The sequence below is a fragment of the Nylanderia fulva genome, unplaced genomic scaffold, assembly GCF_048542155.1.
Source record: "Nylanderia fulva isolate GAGA-0341 unplaced genomic scaffold, ASM4854215v1 Scaffold45, whole genome shotgun sequence".
In the NCBI taxonomy this organism is placed as follows: domain Eukaryota; kingdom Metazoa; phylum Arthropoda; class Insecta; order Hymenoptera; family Formicidae; genus Nylanderia; species Nylanderia fulva.
In genome coordinates, this window is record NW_028190532.1 from 1,534,552 (window position 1) to 1,558,706 (window position 24,155).

Below are 24,155 nucleotides of genomic sequence, written 5' to 3' on the forward strand. Positions count from 1 at the left end.
TATGATAAAAATAATCCCTCCAAGTTTAATGCATATTGATTTTAAAAATGTATAACAAAAATGTATGTGAAATACATAAGTACTTTTTTTTGCATTTTTTAATATTGTAAAAATTAATTACGTAATCGATGAAAGAGAAGAGGGAGTTTAATTGTAAGAGAATTTGAAATATTTAATTAAATCATTAATTCAGAATTTTTTTGTCAAGCACGCTCTCGTATATTCAAAGTATTGTCGCTCGCTTTCAACACCGGTAATGCGATAAAAGAGTTTAAAAAAACGCGCGTCTAATTTGCATAGACTTTATTTTTATCTTTTTTTGCTTTTTACATTTGCTGCTTCCTACAATCTAGTTCCCGTAATACGGGTGAAACGAGAGAAAGAAGACGGGAAAAGCTCCGCTTGGGCGTTCGGGACATGTCTTTGTTCTCGTTTTTACGCAAAGATACATTTGTTAAGCGGTACTTATTGTTTGTGGACGCGTAAATTGTAAAATCGTAAATACAATCTCTACAGAATCGTTCAAGAGAAAGATTCAAATAGAATTGGTTTGCGTATAATAAAAAAATTATAATATAAAAAATATTATGAATTAATTCTAAGTTACACAGACAAAACATTATAATTATATAGATATCTGCTAAAATAGCTAAAAAAAAAAAAAAGTAAGAGCATAATAAAATTGAACGATAAAATGATAGGAGAAACGCTATAAGTACCACGACATAGATACAATTCTAATGAAATATCGTAAATATCTCGAGCAGGAATCTCGATTTCGCGAGATCACGCGCAGGCAATTACTTTCACGTACAAGATTGTGCATTCTTGGGTTTGAGAAAAGGTCCTCTCCGGATAATATCTTGCGTCACCGAGATATGAATATAACGCTTTCCCAGACCTCCGGTCTTTTTCATTCGCTCCCGTCCTCCGTCATTCCGGCATTCATCGTCCGAGGATACAGACTAGATGGAACCATGTCTCTTGCAGCCCTTCTCACGATCTCCTACGGATATTGCAGAATCGCGGTGGAATGCGGCGGAGAGATGCACGAGATCGTCGCGAATCGGTCGGTCGGTCATTAGATTCAGGCGAAGGTGAGGGTGTTGCCCATGCTTCCGGATCGCATTCGCGGCATCACCGTATCCGTGTGACGGATGGTGATCTGCGCGACCGCCATATTACCGGTGAGGAATTGGGCCAGAGTCTCCACGCCAGATCGGGCTCTGCGATCGAACGGATAGCCCATGGGTCGAGCGTCCGGATACTTGCGGTCCCGCAGACCGCAGTAGCTCACCGCATCCTTGCATCCAGGCGATTCATCCTGCTCCACCTGTATACGCGCGTCACCGCGGGACGGTAAAGCAATTCGTTTAGCGCGTGTCGGTCGTGTGCGGTTCTCTTTTTGCTCCTTCCTTTCTTTTTCTCTCTTTTTTCGTTCATAAAAGCGGAGTAACGCGGAGTCTTCCCGGAACGTTAAAAAGAAGAGAGAAAAAGATATGAAGGAAGGTTGGAGGGTTTTCATCACCTGACATATACTGTAAGCTCTTAAGCGCCATAAGAGCCTAATAAGGATAAAAAGTACTCACCGCGTCAGCGGTGTAATCGGATATCATGATGAAGAGATCCATCGGGAATCCTTCCTCTTTTCCCTTAGGTACGAGCATGTGCTGCGGCCAACCGCATCCGCAAAAGTTGAACTGATCCACGGCCTGGCTATCGCCACCGATCGGTCTGTTCTCTTCCAGACTGCGGAACGTCCTTTCAAACGGTATAGTTACCGAGGATTCCGTTGATTTGCGCTCGATAGTATTCTGTCCTGGTCTCACTAAAGCCGCGAGCAAACGACAACATTTTTTTATCCAATGCAAGTAGTATTAAACATCGCTTGCTCGAGCAATCAAACATTCCCTTCAAGTTAATCAAATATATTCATATTCTGGAAGAGTTTATATGTGCAAAAGAGTAGATTAATATAACAGAAATTGTTTATTTTAAATATTTTTATATTTTCATTATATTAAGTGAAAAAATGAAAACGTTCGGAGCCCTATTACAATTTCTAAAAATAATAGAGCGAATATATTTTTTACTCTCTATAAAAATAGCGACGGAATTAGCAATGGAATAAGCGACTTACGTAATACGGTGAACTTATCCATTTCAATCATGAGCTCCTTTTGATCCCTGAAGACGTAGGGCAGTCCACGTTCGTCCTGCCTCGGCGCCATAAATATACGGACGGTTCCTCGACGCGGCGCATTATTGCTATTGTTGGCGACGATTCTGTATATATAGTCGGCATGATTCAGATGAGTGAATCTGGCGAGAATCGGACCGCGCGGCGTGAAGTCGAGACCGCGAGATAGATCGACGTCGCTCTTGTTCCAGAAAGTGGCGAGCAAGTTCGACGGTTGATTCGGAGTTTGCACTCCTATATCCCTGATTTCCACGCCGGGAAAGTCCAGCTAAAAATTCGCACGAGCGAATGAGAAAAAAAAAGCAATTAAATTTCCCGGCGTTAATGCCGTGTATAAAGAGTCTCGTAATTATTTCTCTTCAGTCAAATTCCAAGACAGGATTTAGAGTTGGCTCTTTTTCGAAATAAAACGTAAATTGAAGCTTAATTAAGAAGAATTCCATGTTAAAAATAAAGATACTTTGACATGTAAAGATTTAAGAATATAAAAAGAAAATAAAATTAATTATCGCGTGATTAATTCCAAATTCTATTTCTATACAGTGATAGAAAATCCTTTTTAAGTACTTAATCTTACATACTTCGAAATATATAAAAAAATTTTTTTGCATTTTTTTTTTACAAAATGGCGGTGACAGAGCTCTGCAACAATGACCACTCGTTTCGGACAGTGCCTTACGGGCGACCTACTAGCTGCTCCAATTTTTGCTGTAGAACAAAAAACCAAATTTTTTTTAATTCTTTATATCATTAGCTAGCGAACTACGTACGGAAATTAAAAAATAATTGTTTTTGTAAAAATGACACAAGTTTGAAGAAAAAGTTTCATTTTTTGACGAAAAATTTTGCACAAAATTGTTTGTAAAAAAAAAAGTTTACAACGGAACGTAAAATCCGTACGTAGTTCGCTGACAAATGTATCTTAGAAGCTACAGTTTAAATTTGAAGTAAATCGGTCAAGATTTGTGGGAGTTATGAGGTCGCCCAGTTTGAAAAAAGTGATTTCGAGAAAAACGCGTTTAAAGTTTTATGTAACTTCCACTTAAAGAGAATTAAAAACTTGAAGATTGTGTTAATGAGATTAAATTACGTCCGATTGAATTACGTCAGTTAAATATGTACTAAGAGTTGAATTTTCCAAGGTTTTTATAAAGATAGTTTCAGAGGTATTTTATATTATAATATTATTATTCACGACCAAAAAGCATATTCTACATTATTATATTATTATTCACGAAAACAAAATTGGGATATTATATTTCATGATTATATTTATTTTTATTTTTATTATTCTATTGAGATATTTATTATCGGTTTAGTATTTAACGAAATTACCGTCACGCTGGCAAAAAGATAAATTGTGTCGACCTGTCCGGTGGTCTTGTTAAATTAAATAGTTCCACGGGCGTTTTTGTCATTTAGTGGCTTCTCGTAATTCGGGGCCACATGGTACATGTACTTAGCGGCATTATATACTAGGGTGAACTGATGATATATCGCGGAAACGAGACAGCTGTGCACACCCACCTGCTGTAGGCTGTACTCGGGAAGTGTATTCTTATGCTCCAGGAATACATCGTCGACGAAAGCGTGGAATCTGTAGAAGATGGGATCTCTCATAGCGGTAGCCGGTTCTCCCATGATGCTGAAAGTTTCCTAAAGAGATACACAGGAAGAAAAAAAAATGCTTCGTTTATCATTTCAATAGCATGATTATTCGCATCAATTCTCAACGCGAAAAGGGATGCAATTTTTTTCTCGACCCGAGATATTCTATATGTTAAAAAATTCGAGGAACAAAACGAATGTCTCAACAATTAACAAGAGACTTGTTAACATTAAATCATTGTTAAGATTAAAGCTAAATTTTTGCGATTGCATATCCGGTTACCAAGTAACGATGATCGGGATCGTGGCAGTAAGAGATGGCGACGTGACCAAGATTGTGAAGGTCCCCGTAGACGTTCTGATTGGGCGACAGGATGCTGGCCTCCATAATATTACCGAGCACGTCCACGCCGCCGAACTCGGTCAAAGGCACCCTCTCACCTCGGGGGTTGATGTAAGCGCCGGTGTGAATGGCCTCGTAGATCCGATCGCGCCATCTCTCCAGATCTTGAAGGTCGAAGTTAAGTTGGTCCACGGGCCGGTTGATATCCTTGAGGACGGCGCCGGCCGGACGAGCGGGCCAGGTACGACTGGCCACTAACGAGTCCAACTTGGAGAAATAACCCTCCGGGATCGGCTCGCGCCAATTGTGGAAGCGCTTCACTCGGCCCAATCGGTTGCACAGACGTTCGATATTGTATCTGCGAAAAGAGAGAAATCAGGCGGAACGCAGAATAATAACGGCAGGGGCCACGGAAATTCCCTCGGGCGATCTATCCGCGAATGTTCGACCGACATAAATTACTTTTGTAATAGCAAAAAAAAGGGGGAGGAGATCGTTATATACGATATAGAAAGCTATACGCTTTCTTATCGATAAAAAGGTAGCTTTTTAAATAGTTAATAATAATAGTTGGATTAAAAAAGAATTTTTTCACGGATAGCTAGAGGCTACTGCGTGTTAAAAGGTAATAAATCTCAAAGTTGAACATAATTTCTCTTTACACGAGATTACCTTTATAATGTGCTTTTTAATTTCGCCGAAGCACTTTAACAGACGTACGAGTTACTTCTCGAATTAGCCGCGTAACACACAAGTTTCCTCCGATGATTCCGACGCGTAAATGCATTCCGAAGCCCGTTGGTAAACATTACTGGAATACCATACCAGATTCGAGACAAGTTTCCGCATGGTAATAACGATCGAGATCAGAATTTGATCCTTTGCCGTTCGCGTGATCTCGCATCGCGCCACGGTATTCAATCTTATCGACTTACCTAGCTTGGATCTGATGATGCATATAGTAGAACAGCTCGCCACGTCGATCCTTGTTAACAATCCTTATGTCAGTCTCGAACGGATAGACCAGATGCCAGTGCCAATGATGAAGATTGAGCCCGATATCTTCCCTCCAATAAGCCACCCGATGCTCCTCGTCGAGATCCGATGCGGTATAATCTCGCGGAATTTCGATAGGCAACTATGGATTACACACGAATAGACAATAGAATGATAAAATCATGTAATTTTTCATTGTTCGAAGATTGACACAAAGCGGTTCGACTATTTTTCAAATTTTCTGCGTTACAATAATTTATATTATTGTAATTTTTTGTTAATATTGGAACACAAATCTAATAAAATATATAAATTTAATTTCAGAAAATTGAAATTTCTAAACATTCATCTAACAATCCATTAATGATTAAACTATAATGGATTATGCGTTTATTCGCAAACTTGTTTGTTAAAAAGTATAATCAAACGTGCCTTGTCCCACGATACTTCTCCCTTAGCTTAACAAAGCGAAAAGCGGAAAGAAAGTTTTGTCGCATTTTATTTCGCAATTACTCGATTTGTACTCAAAGAATAAGCTGGCCGGTTAATTAAGCCATATAATCGAGTAAACGGGCTTGTTGGTAATTAATGCGTCAGCGAGCAAGTGCATTGTACCCTGGAGCCAGCTGGTACAACGTTGGCTTCCTCCCTCGCTCTGGCAAATATCCCGCTGTCGATGTACTTGTCCGGGAAAATTTCCGACAGCGGTGGTATCGGCAGATCCTTGGTATCAGGACGATGCAGGATCGCCACCGAGAGCGCGTAGACGAACATCTCGGGATTAACTGCGATCGCGACAGTAAACGGACACCGAAAGGAAGTCCTCGTAGGTGCGCATACCTGTATAAAGACGCATCAATTGATTTCGTGAAAACATATGAAACAGTGATGGCAACAAAATCGGGTTTTTCGCCGATTTTATAAACTCGAATTTTTGGACCTCAAATTTCAAACTTTTTTTTTATGCCAAATAGTACTGTATGATAAAACATTAATCTCAGAAAAATTTGAAGATGAGCATAGACACGGTTCCGGAGATATAAAAAAGTGAAAGTGATAGTTTCTCATACACCCTGACTAGAAATTATCATTTTCACCCCCTTGTAATGAAATTTGCCGTCACTCTTTTCGAACAAAACAAATTTATTGCCACGAGGTAATTGAACGATTAAATTATATGTAAATAAAATAAGAGGATTAAAAATAAAGTCGCGGAAACGAACCCAAAAAGATGTCGATAAGTCGCGCAGCTATTTTTCGATGTTTGGGGATGAAAAGAGAGAAGGGCTCTCGACGTCCAAGTTGAAGGGGAACACTCAAATCCGGCAGACTGATCTGTTTCACTCGAACTTTCGATGCGGTATCTTCAGCGAAACGATTAAATACCTCGGGAGCCATTTGCTGCCGATTTTCAGGCTGTAAATTCATTCGGAAAAACGAAATTTAGACTCAAGAGAGAGAAAAAATCGTTACATATAGAAAAAGAATTTAATAATATTAATGAAGAAATATTCAAGACTCTTTCTTTGTTTAAATAAAATTCTATAAAAATAAATTTAATAATACAGACTGTTTTATAAAAAATTTTGATAATTTTTAAAAAAATTTTCAAAAATATCGCTTATGATGATAAAAAAGAGGAGGAGGAAGAAAAGATAACTAAAGCCCAATTTAATTTTAACATGCAACCAAAAGCTATAAAATTACATAACATAACATCAAATTTAAATTACAAAATTCAACGTTATTTATGGAACAAGAATGTTAAACAAGATCGGACTTACCAGGTAGGTAGCTGGTACTTGGAAAGCGACTTTGTTCTCTCCCTTGGGCACGTACACCGGCTCTGCGGGTCGATCAAACAGGTATAAGATGTCCGATTTCTTGCTCTCCGACATGTTGATTGTCAACAAGTGTATGCGATCTAACTCGAGAGGGAAAAGGATCGATGATCACGCGACGCGTAAGCTGGGAATCGTTGTCGAAGCTTGATAGCACGAGAATAAGGATCGTTGCTCGTTGTTCCTGAGAACACAACGGGTCTTTAACCGAGTGTCTTGATGTCGTGAATTTATAGGAGAATCGCGAAGGATATGGCGGTTTATCGGCGATAAACACGATCGCGCTTTCGAGTGACCGCAGGATCCGTTCAGGAAGTAGTACGAGACAGTTTAGAAGGACGGTACCGAAGAAACGACAAAGCGCTTAAACCAAATCCTGTGCACAGATTTTCCTGTTTACGAAAGAAATCGACGGCGATTAAAGTTGCAATAATCACGTGAACTCGAAAACAATGTGTCAAAGACCGACATATTATTTTATCGCAAAAATCTAATTTTCTCATATTAATCATTATATTTTGTACAAAATATGAAATATTTATATATAAACATATATTTCAAATTAAGGTAGAATATGTATTTGTTTATAATTGTCGCAGACATAAATCGCAACAAGCAAATTAGTTATATATGAATTTAAACATCATTTATTCATGAAAGAACAGTAAGCTATCGAGATTATCCTGTTTATTGGCATGCAATTATTATCATTCGATACGACATAATTTATAATCTAGTTAAATAATTGACAATTGTTTAATTAAATTTTTAATCGATTTTTTAATTAATGCACATATCTATATATAAACTCTATTATTAGATATAGAGATACTCATTAATAAAATAGATCATAACAAAATTATTATAAAAGATGTAAAAAACTCTGAAGTCACCAGATAAAAATTAAAAAATGGTAGTAATTTAATCAACCAACTCTGGCAAATTAAGTAATATTTATTTAATATTCACGACGTTTCGGCCATGGGTTTCGGCCCTTATCAAGTGCTAACACATAACTTTTTATATAAAAAAAACCTTAATCTTTGATCTTAGAATGTGACAAGATATAATGTGAAACAATTAACTGTGTAAAATTATTATAGTATATATTATAGTTTTTAAGAAAAAAGGCCGGATAAGATGAAAAATTGAGGAATAGATAGGCGAGGAATATATTGTTTTAATCTTAATTCAATTATACTTAACAGATATGTGCAAGTGTCCTTTATTGACTGTGCTTTTACATTTTGTTCATCTCGTTTCGAGAGTCTCTATCCTCTCGACACGCCGATATGTACTCGTGAAGAGAATGATGACATCCCGCACGTTTACAGCCGCAGATACTAAAAACTAAAAAACGAGGTTGCACGGAAATTTTATTATATCATACAATATATTTTTGCAAATACAAGATATAATATATATGTATTTAAGGATACATTAAAAATTATTTTCAAAATTTACAGGACGTTGCATACATTAAACTAACATTGCTACAAAGCCATAATAAATGTTTAGAGACCGAATTAAAGAGAATATTGTTTGTTTCAGTATCGAAGTGTTAAAAATTTTCAAGTTATAAACGACAATATTTTTAGTACACCCTGTATCTTAAACATAAGATATAGAAGAATTTATATATATTGTATATATAGTATCGGCCATAAAATAATAGTAAAAAGAAAATTACATATAAAGCAGTATATATTTCTTTGATTTTATAAATATTTTTTTTTTATGAGAAATACTATAATATAGTCATGTTATTAATAAAATACAAATATTTATGATTATAATAATGATAAAATCCTTTTCTTATTTGCATACTATAACTAATAAATATATGCATACCTGTATATATATATATATATATATATATATATATATATATATATATACAGATATACATATATATTTTATATATCTGACAGTGCGTAATTTTCAATATTAGATTGCATGAAATTCGAAGAGCAGGAAATGGAAAGGAAAAATAAGAAAAAATAATAAGAAACTGCAACATATACATATATACTAGCAGCACTCTCGTTTCCCTCCGATCTTTATTTCCAGAATCTCGTTGCCTAATAATTTATTAAATCCACAATCACAATGTGAATATAATGCTGGCGCGTAATGTATTCGCATTTGTACTGATATCGATAATCATGCAATTCCCTTCAAAATGTCAAGGGAATAAGAAATGTCACTATCTCCCAATGGAACGTCTCGCAAGTACGTTCCAATGATAAAATCGATATGATAATTATCAGGATAATCTAGGCAATGAGTCCGATTGCTACATCTTGTTAGAATAGAAGGAGAGAAGAGAGAGAGAGAGAGAGAGAGAGAGAGAAACAAAATAAAATAAATTTTATTCTGTTCTCTAGAGCTTCCGAAAACTTAACACGAGAAAAATTCACGTCGAAGATAGTTAAAGTAAGATATATTAAAATAAGATTTTATTTTTAACTCATCTTGAAGCGAAAAAAAATATTGATTAACGAAAATAAAATAGAATTAAATAACGAGATAGCAGACTATTGTTGATTGCTAACATTAGATTAAAAATATAGGAAATATAAAATCGTAATACGTGAAGTTTATTTCAAGAATATAATTTTCGGCAAGTAAGATCGATTCTTAGCAAGAATTTGATTGGACATCTCCTTTTATAAAATTTTTAAAATCCAATATTTCTTGATAAAAAAACAATCAAGTCTCGAATTAAAAGTTGCCGAAGCTCTCTACAAGGTGTCTCAAAATTAATAGCAAACCTTTTAATGGCAGATTCCTGGGATCATTTGGAGACGATTTTTTCTCAGCAAAAATGTCGAGAGAAACCATCCTTTTTTGCATGTTCCCAATTTTTGCCATCATGTATCTTCGTAATTAGATCTTAAATTAAAATTCTATTCAAATAAACTCTACATGAAATTAATAAAAAAATGTAATTTTATTAATATTTTATTTTCACAAAGCTTAGTTTGCGTAAAACCCCTCATTTTAAATCGCTTATAACTTGAAAATTATTGATGTCTCGACATTTTCATTGAGGAGAAAAATCATTTCCAAATAATCTCAGGAATTTGCCATTAAAAGGTTTACTATTAATTTGGTGACATCCTGTAGCCCGGAAGGCTCCAATTTGCGAAAATGCTAGCCATATTGTCAATCTTTATGATTTGAAGTCGCTTTCATTACGAGAAGATTGACTCGAAATTTCCGCAAGATTCATCCCTTTGGGGTGCCTTTCTCGCGTACAATTATACCATATATATATATCATACATGCATAACAGACGTAAGAGTTAGAGGAGAAAGGAGGAGAGGGAGTCTAACGTGAGAAATGACGCACTCGCGGGAGATGCTGTGACACCAGGAAGCCGCCGGGAGAGACGTTCACCGTTCCGCGACAGCTTGATCGGCGGCGTCGCGCCTTCTCCTTCTGCTTCTCTTCCGTCGTCTGCCTCTTCTCCGTCTCCTCGCAGATCTGTCCGGGTCGCCGTCGACGACGGCGTCCCTGCGACCGCGGAACAGCTGCGAGGTGTACGGCGAGCCTTGACTCGGCTGCTCGCATCGCGGATCGTGACAGTCCACCAGCAGTCGCGAGTCGCCGATCCATTTGCCGTGACAGGTGGAACTGGCCGATCGACCGCGCCGATTTTTCAAGCCATCGGCGATATCGGTTGACAGCTTCCACCTGCCGATCCCCACGTATCGGTCCAGACTCTCGTTACCGGGATGTTCCACGCAGATCCGCGAACCTGCGATGATTTTAGATACTTTTGCTCCAATATTTTATGCAGTACTTTTTATTGCAGTTTCCTACATATGCCGTTTTCATTACAATTATACGCCCTCGCGTACGCGTTGTTTGTTGCGGAAAAAAGTGTTTTTATTACTAAAATGCTTTTAGGCACTTACTTCGGTTTTTAATATTGTACATAGTGTTGGCAAGAAAAAGTCAAAATTAATTAATTGTAAGCTCGTGTGTAGTAATTAGTTTCCTAGCAATCATTCTTTTAGTTAATTTTTTAATTAATTAATTTTTTAATGAAACATACTATAAAACATACTACACTAAAATAAAAAATGTATTGAATTCGAAGTAAATATTTATTTCAATACTACCTAATAAATCATTTATTTGAAACTAATAATATTGATTTGATGTAAAAAATATTTGTTCGATATAAGAAAATCCTTTTCAAAGCAGATAGCTATTTATTTGTTTCAAATAAATGATTGATTAGGCAGTATTAAAATAAATCGGTTTAGCCTCTATTAATAAGTTTGATAAGAAGAGTGGAATGCGATCAAAGAGATGAAAATAAAGTGGGAGAAACAAGACGGCTAATTTTGGTAACGATACAAAGATAATAAGCCATCATCGTGAAAATAACTTTGCTTTTGTCCGCAAATTTCCGCGGCCGTGTCTTATCTGCGTCGTTTGGTAGGAAACAACCGTTATCTCCGCCACCGCATCCACTTCATCCGGTCGATTCCTTCGCGATAACAGCCGTCGTAGAGTAGCGTCGCGGAAGCTACGCTCTAATTTACATGACGTTACGTCGCGCAGCCACGTTAATTGAGACTAGATCGAGTCGCTTCATTTCCACGTTGGCGGCCTGATTCATCATTATGCGAATTACGTATTCAGATTTTGAGTAGTTTAGGTTTAGACTCCCTTAAAAGCTCACCTTATTAAATGCAATTCTAGATAAGAGATCTCGTTTCTTTCCTTGTAGAAAACGCGCGTACAGAATATTTTTTTTTTTTTTGCAAATACAAAATAGCAGATTTTTCATTGTTTTACGTGTGTCATTAAAATATTCAGCATAGAAACGTTTGATTTGTGCTGTTCTGCAAAAAATATAATTATGTAGTTTTTAACGAATGCTTAGTTGCAGTGAAAAACTTGAAACTTCAAATTACGTAAAAAGAGGACAATATTTTGTTGAAAAAGTGTTTGTTTAAAAAAGTTTGTAAAATATTTCGTTTAAAATGCCTAGTTTTTCTATAATATACATACTTAGAAATATGTAAATGCGTGCAAACGCATAATCTCTCTCAAGTCTCGTACGTCACGTAAATGAGAATATCAAAAAGTTGAAATTAATATTAGAAGTTTAAAATTCTCACGAGGCATGTGCTGACTACAGAATCTTGTTTTTTATCATAATGTCGGTCTGCTGAGTGCAGAGATGTTCACGTGGAACGATAATTTTTCTCTTGAAGCGTAATCCCACTATGAAATGCGAACCATTTTTTGTGAGAGGACAAAGGTCTATTGTCTCTTCGAAGCATTATAGTTACAAGAACTTGAAGAATGTTAAGTCTCAAAGATGGCTGGTACGCATCATTGCTTTTCTTTTCCACGAGGAAATATATACTTAAGAATATATACTTTGTTTTTAAAATAAACCCTGTAATTTTACTAAACGCCTGACTTTGTTTATCCTTGACGTGAAGAAACAGCTCAAAGTTTCCGATTTCTTACAACGTTTAAAAAAAAGAGAACACGTAGATTTATATGGAATATTTAAAATTATAAAAAAATTGTGGAAATTTTCATCACATAGAATGAATATTTTAAAATATTTAAAAAATAATTTTTAAACTAGAAAAAGTTGTACCTCAGAATTATACAATAACATAATTCGCAAACATTACGATTGTTTGTTTGTTACAACGTTTGTTCATCATTATATATCTATATATGGAACTATAAATGTTTTAACAAAGAACGATAACAAAAATTATAAAACAAAATAACACGTTATGGAAGTTTATCCTGAGGCATTTTCTTCAGTTTAATAATCAAAATATAAAAATGAGATATTTTTTTTTAAATTAGGAATTATTATTTTCGTATTATTGAAAATAAACATAAGATAAACTTTTAATAATTTAAGAATACTTTTATAAAATAATGTGCCAGCTTCATAAATAAAAATAACAATTCGTAAATGGATTCGACTTTCACAGCAATTTATGATTTATAACTCAATACAAAATTGAAAATCCATCAATAACGTCGAAAATTGAAAATAGGTTAAATAATAAACAGATAAATTATGTACATTTAAATTCTAAAAAAGAAATAAAAATAAATCTCAATTTTGTCACGAAATTTAGAGAACGCACATAATTTATGAAATATTTTCACATAAGTCCTCATATCTCGATAATTGAAAATAAAATCTTCGATATAATGAAAATAAAATTCTATTAATATATATTCCTGATTCTTACCGCAATATGTGAGTATAATATTACTTATACCAACCTTCCGAGAGCAAACCCGAAATTTTACTGCAACCCTGCGAGACGCGTACAATAGTGAAAGCAACGCAGCTGCCTCTGAAACGTGTATAACATCGCATTATACATATTGTAGATTGTAAACCGCGGAACGAGTTCTATCATATGCTTTCTTTTTAACCAACATGTAATGGTCCAAAAGATTCCGTTGCCTGCTAACGGTCCTGTAACTTGCTTTACTTGTTCGACAACATGGCCGAAGAGATACGTCTGCGACACGACGATGATATTCGCTACGTGTTTTGTGACAAATTGGAGCACGTGTCAAATTAGATTCTCAGGGACACATTGTCAATTCTATCTTCTAGTTACAATGAAAATGGAATTAAAAATATATATCTTTCGAACAGTTTCAAGAGAAACCTTTTAACGTGATGGAATTCTTATGTCTGTATGATTGCGAAGATAACTTTGAAAATTAAAAGTAAATTAATTAATTCAATTAATCTGTTACGCGCAAACTACTCTACGTTATCAATAATACATATATATATATATATAAACCGCAATTGAAGACTATTAATTTATAACACAGAATAAAAGATAAATTATTATTGCATATGAATAGATTAAAAACCATATTTCCTTGCGAATGAGATCATTCATTTAATTAGATATATAGCTCGAGAGAAGTAAAAACAAGTAATCTCTATTATAATGAACAATAGCAGTGTCCACGCGAAAGAAATATAAATTGTCCGCTTTAATTTTCTCACGAATCCTATCTTATCTATTTTTACGATGCACCACCGATCGAGAAAACAGCATTGTTTCTGTTGCTCGAATTGGGAACACGTGTGGCAAATCGTATTTCGCACGAACCACCAAAGCTAAGCACGGGGGCTTGACCTACCTACCTTTTATCGACAATTCTATCCTTGATCCTTACGTCCGTACTATTCCCGTCGCCCGGAAAGAGCGCAAGAAGCGTCACACCTGCGGCAAATGAAAGAAAATTGTCTAGGATCAAGAAACAGTCGATACTAGATGTCAAGAATTTCGCGTCGCGTAAATACGTGATCGGGGATAAATCGTGTCTGTTCGTAAATTTAAAAGAGGAAGATGTCGCGGGCATGTTTGTGTAGAGATTGCAATAGCAAATGCAAGCAGGAAGAAATCATTTAGTTTTCTTTCTTCAATTTATTAGCTAGTAATATCAATTCCACCGGAGCCGTAATATAATTATTACAAAAAAATTAATTGTTAATTTTGCGAATAAAAGAATTAATTGTTAATTTTGTTAATTTTTATTTCATCGTTTTAGAGAAGCACATTCCCCTTAAATGAAAAATGCGACTTATCTCCGCCATCTCGTATCAGCACTCACTTTTCGCGTGCGGTTGCAAACGAATTCCGGCGTGGCATGCCTGGAAGCTACGGCAAGTCCTGACTTGATCCAAACGAGGACAGTGCTTCCCGCCATTCTTCTCCGAGATCTCGATCACCCGGCTGCGTCTTTGAGTGCCACTTCCGCATCCGTTATCGCATTGACTCCACGGACCCCATTGGCTCACCGCGCAGTCCACCACTGTAAGGGTTGAATGGAGTTTGGCGTCTAAGATCTGGCCATCTAGTCGTTTATCGAACGATAAAATTGTCCCGAAATTGCCAAACCGATAGCGGACTATTCGGAAAATGCCGTTCCATTCAAACTCGCTCTTTAAGTTTCGCATTTTCAAATAATTAACTCTCTTCTTCTGTATCCCTTTCTCTCTTTTTCTAGCAATACACACCACGCGATTACATTATTTTATATACGAGATATAATTTTTTCAAATACAATTACAATACAATAGCGTGGAAATATGTGCATGCTTCGATGGAAGTCAAAGGGTCGACCGCGTTATTTTCCCGATATTTTATGCCATCTATAAAAGGCAGCTCGCAGGAATAGCGATTTATGAACGTCCCTTCGAAACGTTCCAATGCTGCGTGCATTGTTCATGTCACTCTCTGCTATATCGCCGAGAAAACGGGAGGGCATTAAAGGAGGATAAAAATGCGATAAATGTGTCAGCAATCACTGATACTTTTTGCCATTAAAATATACGCCGAGTACGCGAGATGAAAATTTATTCAATTTTGCCGTTCCATTTTGCGCGAAATATGCGTGTATCGGAACCATTATCGCGACATTTTAAAAATTGAAACGCTCGACGTGTTTATAGTAACGGTGTTAATCAAGCGTTTCGGCTGAAATATTGAGCAGTAATTATTTCGCGTCAAATTTTTAACGACTATCTAAAACGAGAGAACCGGCCAATTAGACCGGAGTGATATCTAACCTTCTGTTGAATGCGGAAAATTTATTTTATGCTTCTAACAAATATTTCTGTTTTATAATAGAACATCATTAAGCAGCTTGAAAAAGCAATTAGGGAACAGTATTTCGAATAAATAATAAGATCTTGTTCTTTTCATATCGAGAGAAGATATAGGAAAGAGGGCTTTGAAGACTTTCACAGCAGAAGTGTATCACAAATGAGGCACATAATAAGAACATTGAAACAATAATATGCGTATCACGAGAGAGAGAAAGAGAGAATAAAATTAATAACGATATAAAACTATAAAGTCATCAGATAATAATTAAAAAATGGTAATGATTCAATCGACCAACTCTGGCAAATAAATAATTTTATTGAATTTTCACAACGTTTCAACCGTGGGTTTCGGCCCTTATCAAGTGCTGTAATATAATATTAATAATTATTAGAAAAATAAAAATAATAAAATATATAGAAATAATGCGAATTTATTTCGTTTTCTGTACTATCATGTTATTATATCATGTCATATTCTAAGATCGAATTTTTGTTTTTTAAAAAAGTTGTGATTTATTTTGTTTTAAGAACATAGGTATATTTGCGTATTAACGTGTAAAAGTTTCTATATATTTTATTATTTTTATTTTTCTAATAATTATTAATGTTATATTACAGCACTTGATAAGGGCCAAAACCCACGGCTGAAACGTTTTGAAAATTCAATAAAATTACTTATTTGCCAGAGTTGGTCGATTAAATCATTACTATTTTTTAATAAAATTAAATTAAATATTTCATACAACTTTGCATGCGCATTTAGAGCATATAATTATATATGATAGATTCTACCGTATTAATATAATCACATTTGTATTTTTCACGCATACGTAAATTGATGTATTAATATATTTATTAACATATTTTCAATATTTTCCCGCGTAGCATTTTCATTTTCTCCCGTTTGCAATTAATGATAATTTATTATGCGATCGATTTATAGTAGACACTCATAAATATGATAGAACATTTTATATAGACACGGGCGGCGATGCTTTTTAGCTAGTTCTATTTTATATAGAACCGATATTATATTATACAGCATATACGAAATTGTGCGATAAAATTGGAACTGCGAAATGTTGCATTAGGCTATTGCCGGAAATGCCAAATAGAGCAAGGTATATATGTAATAACTTATTTATTAATTCCTGTTTTATGGTTATTCAATGTTAGAGAGTGGCCCATCTGGCCCACCAAACCTGATCACTACCAGGACACGGTTATATCGATCGATTGTGTACTCGAACTAAATTATTTCGCTTGCCCGCCGGTTCGCTGAATGCGAATGGTCGAATGACATAGGTACGTGATGTTGGAAGTTTATCGAACCAGACAGAGCGGATAGATAATGCTTCTGTGATCGTTTCTGATTCGTGTTAATTTACGTAAGATGATGTCAACTGACATTATATGCTCGAAATTTCACGTGTTATATCATTCGCGTCAAACGAAACCAATCAAACTTAGTCTGCCGAAATGATGATTTCTCAAAGTTATTATAAAAATATTATCAAGCATAATAGAACACTCGGCGCGATTATTTTGCATCGTGCTCCAGTTTTTTGCAGTTTTCTAAAATGTTTTATGTTACTCTTAAAAGGCAATTTTAATATCATATTTTATCATATTTTCTTAGTGCGTTATTATAAAAATGATGAAAAAGCTATACCTACTGTGAATTCTTGTTAAAAATGGGAAATATAGAGAGAGATTATGCGTAAATATTCTTTTTGTATAATTTCTTTTACATTTCTTTTTACATTTCATTTGATATGAATGCAATATAAGTACATCTTTTGATTTCGTATAAAATATTGAAATTCGCGTCTCGTCTCAAGCTTACACGAGATGAGAATGGAAGTAAGATTATCTCTTGTGGACGAACGACTTTGTGCTATTCGAAAAATGATTTCACTCGCAAGTACTAAAGCGTTACATCTTCAAGTAGAGGTACTTTTTCGTCAGGTGAGCGTGATAATCGCGTTCCGGCGCAGCTTCAGCTTTGGCGAATATCGAAGCTTCAGAAGAAATCTCTCGGAATATGATATTAAAGATGAACATTTCAGACGCGGATTGGAAAGCACATGGGACGAAATTGCAATAAAATGATTTTTATCGTCGATAAATGCTACTGCTTTTCCCCCACTCATTCCATAATTGATGCATGATAAATTATAGGCGTGTGACCGCGGTTTTTATTTAGTTTTGTTACTATTGTTTAGCGGACAATTTATACGTGCGTTAATCGATTACTTGGCAATTAAACTGGTAACGCATAGCCATGTTAAATGAACGGAAATGTGAATCGAGTGACATTAATCCTTTTGTTACTAACAAGCGCTTTATTCAAGTGACCAATAAAAATTCAAACAATTTGAGACAACTGCGCGGCAATATAGTAGGATAGCTCGACTGTCCATTATACAATGTGTAACAAAACAGTAACAGTAGTTGTTGTTGACGGCACAAACAATTACACACACTAACCACAATTCTAAAAAATAGTCAAGAAATTACGGCAAAAAAAGAATACAATGAAATATCGCATTGTATGTGTGAGGTAGGAAAGTTCAATTTTTTTTAACTTAATTATTCTAATATTTAACCTAACACAAAAAAGTAAGCAAAGCCGGAAGATTGAAATTACGTTAGCGACCGTAAGATATTGCAAAGAGCAAAAAATTTAAGTAAATGCCTATTATGTCAAATCTGTAGAATATAACAATGAAGATTTTGTCTATAAATTACAGAGTAAGTTTGCGAAGAGATTCCACTCTTTTATGCTTTGTCAGAACTGACCCGTTGGGTAGAACGTTATCAGCTTTACTTAAGGCAATACAGCGGTAATAATTCTTCCGATCTCTGTATAAAAGCTGATTCTTTACGGACCATTTCTTCTAAATACGAAACACACATATACACACATAGATTCATATATGTATATATATAAATAAATATATATATATATATATTATTTATTTATTTATTTATTTATTTATTTATTTATTTATTTATTTATGTTTGTTTTTGATATTCAATCTTTTGTGAATTAATTTTTAATTTTAATAGATAAGTGACTTTTACAAAAATTTAATATTTTTAATATTTCTTATTAGATTTAATTTATTTAATATTTCTTATCAGATTTTGCGATACTTTATGCATTGATAACAACACGATATACAATACATGATAAGAAGTATTAAATGAGATGCTTGAAATACTTTATATGTATATACAAAATATAATAAATTTATACGAGAGTATATTGATTCCTCTTGCAATATATCCATATATCAAATTGATAGTTGTGCTTCACTAAATTTTTATAGAATACTATTGTAGATATTTGTTGAAACGCATCACATCAGCATTTTTTGAGCGATATCATGTATGATTGTTTTGATCAAACAATTCGATTGAAAGCAGATATTGGTTTTAAAGTGTAGAATAAAAAAAATAAATCACATTTTTTTTTATCACTTTGTTTTTAGTTGATATATTGATATTGAAAAGAAATGGATTCTCTAAATAGTAAAAAAAGTAATAAAAAATTTACACGTATGTAAATAAAGTTTTCCATCAACAAAGCTTTTTTTTAGGTGAAGAAGAACGCAAATAATGTTATTAAAAACTTAAAAGTTGATTGTAAATTATTAGGTAATTTGAAGTGACCGTGACCGAGCTTCTAAAATAGATATGCGGGATATACGGTTTTAAGATCTATAGTATAATCCTACAAAATCCGGAATGTTTAAGTATGTACTTAACAAGAATTGACCCATAAGTAAAGACGGATTATATGCTTAATTAATCCATGTTCTCTACGTTATTTTCTTTTACGGATTAATTATTTCTTCGACGTTTTTTTTGATTAATTTATATGTCTATACTTGATTTATATATGTCGATACCTTTTATTTGTTCTGATTTTATATCAGGTTTCTACCACAAATAACTATTAAGATTTTATAATTGACAGATCGGACATTGAATTATTCGATATGCTATAAAATTAATATAACTTACTTATATTAATAATAAGCACATCTTTTAACAGCAACAATATAATATACATAATTTTTTTATATTTGCAATAAATGATTTTTAAAAAAAACTTTACATGTTTGCAGATATATACGATTATTCATTTTATTTCTCGCAAAGAATATAATGTATTTAGAGTGCTAGTTTTTACTTTAAATGGAAAAAGGAAATTGAATTGAACTAAAAAACAAATCACGGAATAATTACAAAAAAATTATATAATATAAAACAAATGTATGTAATCACATTAATAATTCATAAAAAATTCTTCGATTCTGAACAACCAAATGATTTATCTCTTTTATAAAGGATCATTGAATTATCATGAATCTTCTTTTTGGCAAAAAAAAACTCATCAACCGCTTTATAAATAAAATTTCTTCGGGAACCTACCACCGCAGGTCTCTTTGAAGTCGTCGCAACAATCGGCGAGCTTGAGGCAAGCATGATCGCAGTAACACGGCTTATCGCGCGGGCTCTCGATAATCGCGTTCGGCGACTCCTTCTGGATGACGCAGCCGGAGTCTCTGCCCTGACAGCAGAGCTTCGCGGAGCTGCAGCTTCCGGCGTCGGTCAAAGAAATCAACGTGGCGACAACTACGAGGATCGACCCGGCCGACGTCGCGTCCTTCTTCCACATTCTCCTCGCGATTCCGCGACCCTGACGACCTTGCTCTCACCGCAACGACCTTGATCGTTTCTTAGCGGACGTGGAAACGCACCGCCGCGCGACCTTGACGTTATGACACTTTCCTCGGCTCACTTTACAGCGCGCGATCGATCGTCGACATATCGATATCTATCCCGCTTCCCCAGATATATCGCAGCCTAATCTCTCGGGGAGGATGTCCTTCAGATTTTAACGAGATTCATGTTCCAGAGATTGCATTGTTACTGACTTATTGACCAAAATCACAAATCAGTCCTTTGGAAACACACTTGCATACAAGTTTCTACAAAGTTAACTTTTTTACATCGCGGGACTTTTCAATCAAAATAATGATCGAATCCTTCTTTTTAATGAATCAATTAATTGAAATAAAGAATAATAATGTTGTCTTTAGCTAACATGTTATATTTATTGTCGGATCGTGCCGAGGGTTAAAAAAATAAAAATAAGGAATGCCCTAGGAACACTTTGCGACGCGCATCGGTTTGAATCCTTTTTCGCGGCGACGTTGCAGAAACCACCCTTCGGTGGACCGTGTCGCGATCAAACTGAGCGTTTCAACCCCGCGAGAAGAACATAACCAGACGCGCACTATGTTGCGCCTTGTGCCGACTCGTCGTCCTTGGTTTTCGTGCTCTCGGCGCACCTCCCACGGGAACCTGCAGCAGCCGTCGCCTACCTGGGCGCATGCCCGCTACTATCCTCACGGGATACCAGACGATTTAGTACCTGCAGCTTTTAATGGAATTTAAAGGCCAACAATTCGCGCGTACCGTATATAACGGGAACGTATATACGGACCTTCCCGAAACCATCGGACGTCTTCTTATATTACAAGTTCGTTAGGAGAAACGAAAGTTATTTCGACGAGAATGTGAGACGAGAACACATTCGTTGTTCCGCTATTTATTTATATATTTTTTATTAGGTAAGAATTATGTCAGAAATAGCAAGTGTTATTTTCGACATTTTACGTAATAAAAAATGTATAAATAAATAGCGGAACAACGAATGTGCGTTCTCGTCTCAATTCTCGTTCGAATAACTTTCGTTTCTTCTAACGAACTTGTAATATAAAAAGACGTCCGATGGTTTATGTCAATAGCAAGTGCTATTTTTGACATTTTTACGTAATAAAAAATGTATAAATAAATAGCGGAACAACGAATGTGTTCTCGTCTCATATTCTCGTTCGAATAACTTTCGTTTCTCCTAACGAACTTGTAATATAAGAAGACGTCCGATGGTTTATGTCAGAAATAGCAAGTGCTATTTTCGACATAATTCTTACGTAGTAAAAAATGTATAAATTAAATTACATTTGTAAAAAATGTATAAATTAATTAAAGTGTAGATATTTGAGAATCGTCAGACAGGATTTTAAAAAAAGTAACAATCTTCTCTCGACCGTGATATGCAAAAGTAAAATTATAATTTTAAGATGTCAAAAAAAACAAAACATAGTGTCGGTTTGACAACACGTCAAGAATCTTTGACGAGTTATGAGAGACTACATAATAAGTTATTATTATGTATTATGAATTATGAGAGACATAATCTGAGAGAGAATGTTTCGTTTCTTTTGACATTTTAAAATTATAATTTTACTTTCGCAAATCACTTGATAAGGACTCAAACAAGGGTCGAAACGTTGTGATTGATTAATTAATAAACAATATTTGCTAGTACGGTCGAGAGAAGATTGTTACTTTTTTTGTATAAATTAACTTACACTTGGAAATTAATTTCCTCGATTTAATCGAGAAAATTATATAATGTATCGTATTATGACTTTTTTCGAACATCGGAATAGGACTAATTATTTCTTGTTTTTTAGATCCGAATTCGGTTTCCAAATTATTCCATCACGTCACAGTTTTAAGAAATTTTTAATTAAAGTTGCAAAAAGAGCTCTTCGCGAACTTTGTTATATTACAGTTACAATATGTGACATGCTTGAGAAGTTTTATTGCAATCAAAATAAAGTGTATTGTTAGGACTTTCAACCCCTAAAAGAAATTTTTAATGTCGGTTATTTTTTTAGCAATTTTAAAAATGTTGCAACTTTAAAAATTTCTCAAAATTGTGATGGGATTGAATAATTTGGAAACCAGATACGTTATTCAGCATCCACAAAACTATGAGAAACTATTAGTTTCGTTTCGATGTTCGAAAAAAGTCATTTTATGTTGAACCGTTGTTATTGATTTTATAGTCAGTAATTTTAATGAATCAAAGATCACGTTTTATTATTCGTTCGGATGCAGAGTTACAAAATTGAAAGATGCATCATCCACAAAGAGAGATATTTAATAAATTTTAAATGAAATTCCAAACTATAAAACTATTTAAAGTATCTTTCCACTTTGCATTAATATGTTATATGATTTATTTTGAAAGCAACATCACCACATATACAAAAAATATTTTCAATATTGATTTACTCTTTATCAGCTTATTATCAGTTATTAATCTTCTGTTACGAAACTTTTTCCTACGTAACAAATAATCTAACAATGCATGAAATTTTAAAGAGAGGAGAGTATATATAAATGTTATGTACTCTTCCCTCGAGAGAGATGCACCACCAGTGCATCTTTCAATAATTGAACTGCATATATGCACAGAATCGATATATCTCTGGCATCCTCGTAGTAGAACACATTATAACATTAAAATAAAAAAATATTCTACTTACGAAGAAGCGAAAGAAAAACTTTTTCTAGAATGAGACAAATAAAAAAAAATTATTAATTTGAAAAATAGTTAATGTGAGTAATCCTGAAAGATGTTTCTGTTTGTAATAAACTTATCACCGGGATAGCGCGAACGCAGTCCCGACTATCAAAAATTGTACGCCCGAGATATCCACATTAGGGATATTCGCAAGGGTCAGCTCAGCCGTGGTGCAATGGAAGAGCCTCACCCTGGAGGAACCGCCTTTTTGATCACGGTAGCCTCTGCGCCAGGTAAGTATGCTTTCGTTCCGAGCGAGCCTCCATTTATCCCCATTCGGAACGTATTTTAAATACGAGTAATCGATTCATCGCTTGCGAAGCCTAGCGATGACTTTACGAACTACGGCAGACTCTGTCTCTCTATCGCAGTTCAGTTATCCTGTAAAGAGATTATTGATCTGTCATTTATTCGAAAAATATTTTACGTTTGTTTTACTTTTAATGTATGCGAAATTAATATACATGTAAAATATACTATATTTGTCTTTTTTATTATATTCAAAGTTACATTCTCATAATTTTTATGTTCTCTGTCATTTTAAATATTTCAAATGCAATTATTAGTCGCTGTACTCATTTAACATTTATTTAAATTTTAAACTGTTGAAAAATTATCTCTTAAATACAAATACAAATAAATTTTGAAAGATTAATTGTATCTTATATAAATGTATATTAAATTATTATTCATTACTTATTATTAAATCGCGGAATAAAATGTTTTTCTGAGAAAGAAATGCTTGCCTAAAACGACATCAAAATATGTGGAAATGATAAAAAATAATTATTATATTACACATGAAAAATAATAATATCAATATGAGAGTTCTATCAATATTTTTATTTAATAAATAAAACATTATTTAAACATATTTTATATTTTATATAATTTTATTATATTATTATCTATTCTATAGATACCATTCGATCTTTATTATGAATATCATTTTCTGAGATTTGTTTCATGTAATATCTTAACCCTTACCATTTATTAATTAAATATAAGTATATACATATATAATTAATAAATGGTTAAAAATTACATGAAACAAATCTCAGAGA

The 24,155-nt window shown here is 34.2% G+C and overlaps 2 protein-coding genes and 1 non-coding gene across 4 annotated transcripts; all 3 read right to left on the reverse strand.

The window, feature by feature from the left end:
• Positions 1-288: 288 nt before the first annotated feature.
• PPO (phenoloxidase subunit A3) lies at positions 289-7,205 on the reverse strand. Its single transcript, XM_029320268.2, is given in 10 exon segments — positions 289-1,333; positions 1,590-1,828; positions 2,141-2,468; positions 3,728-3,856; positions 4,092-4,509; positions 5,087-5,289; positions 5,763-5,933; positions 5,935-5,987; positions 6,371-6,563; positions 6,932-7,205. Coding segments are annotated over 10 exon segments (2,094 nt in total). The 5' UTR covers positions 7,046-7,205; the 3' UTR covers positions 289-1,087.
• A 992-nt stretch (positions 7,206-8,197) lies between these two features.
• On the reverse strand, positions 8,198-20,951 carry LOC114944385 (somatomedin-B and thrombospondin type-1 domain-containing protein-like). Of its 2 annotated transcripts, XM_029320274.2 has the most exons (6): positions 20,079-20,951; positions 14,639-14,839; positions 14,169-14,247; positions 13,277-13,350; positions 10,343-10,751; positions 8,198-8,338 (listed from the first exon to the last, which is right to left on the reverse strand). In XM_029320274.2, exons 1-5 carry the CDS (start codon positions 20,323-20,325, stop codon positions 10,387-10,389), a joined length of 966 nt encoding a protein of 321 aa, XP_029176107.1. In that variant the 5' UTR covers positions 20,326-20,951; the 3' UTR covers positions 8,198-8,338; positions 10,343-10,386. The 2 variants fall into 2 exon arrangements, with proteins under 2 accessions (XP_029176107.1, XP_085342700.1); XM_085486574.1 differs by having other exon boundaries at positions 8,198-10,751.
• Positions 20,952-23,169: 2,218 nt separating this feature from the next.
• LOC114944415 (U1 spliceosomal RNA) lies at positions 23,170-23,332 on the reverse strand. The gene has a single exon (XR_003822179.2). It is a non-coding gene; the product is annotated as a U1 spliceosomal RNA (small nuclear RNA).
• Positions 23,333-24,155: the final 823 nt, after the last annotated feature.

What these genes read in the sequence shown, in the direction of transcription:
- LOC114944385 (XM_029320274.2), bottom strand. Translation starts at nt 20,325, where the DNA reads ATGTGGAAGAAGGACGCGACGTCGGCCGGGTCGATCCTCGTAGTTGTC. An exon ending in CTTCAAAGAGACCTGCGGTG is followed by an intron (nt 14,840 to 20,078) that starts GTAGGTTCCCGA and finishes CAACCCTTACAG; the next exon opens with TGGTGGACTGCGCGGTGAGC. An exon ending in TTTGCAACCGCACGCGAAAA is followed by an intron (nt 14,248 to 14,638) that starts GTGAGTGCTGAT and finishes CATTTGCCGCAG; the next exon opens with GTGTGACGCTTCTTGCGCTC.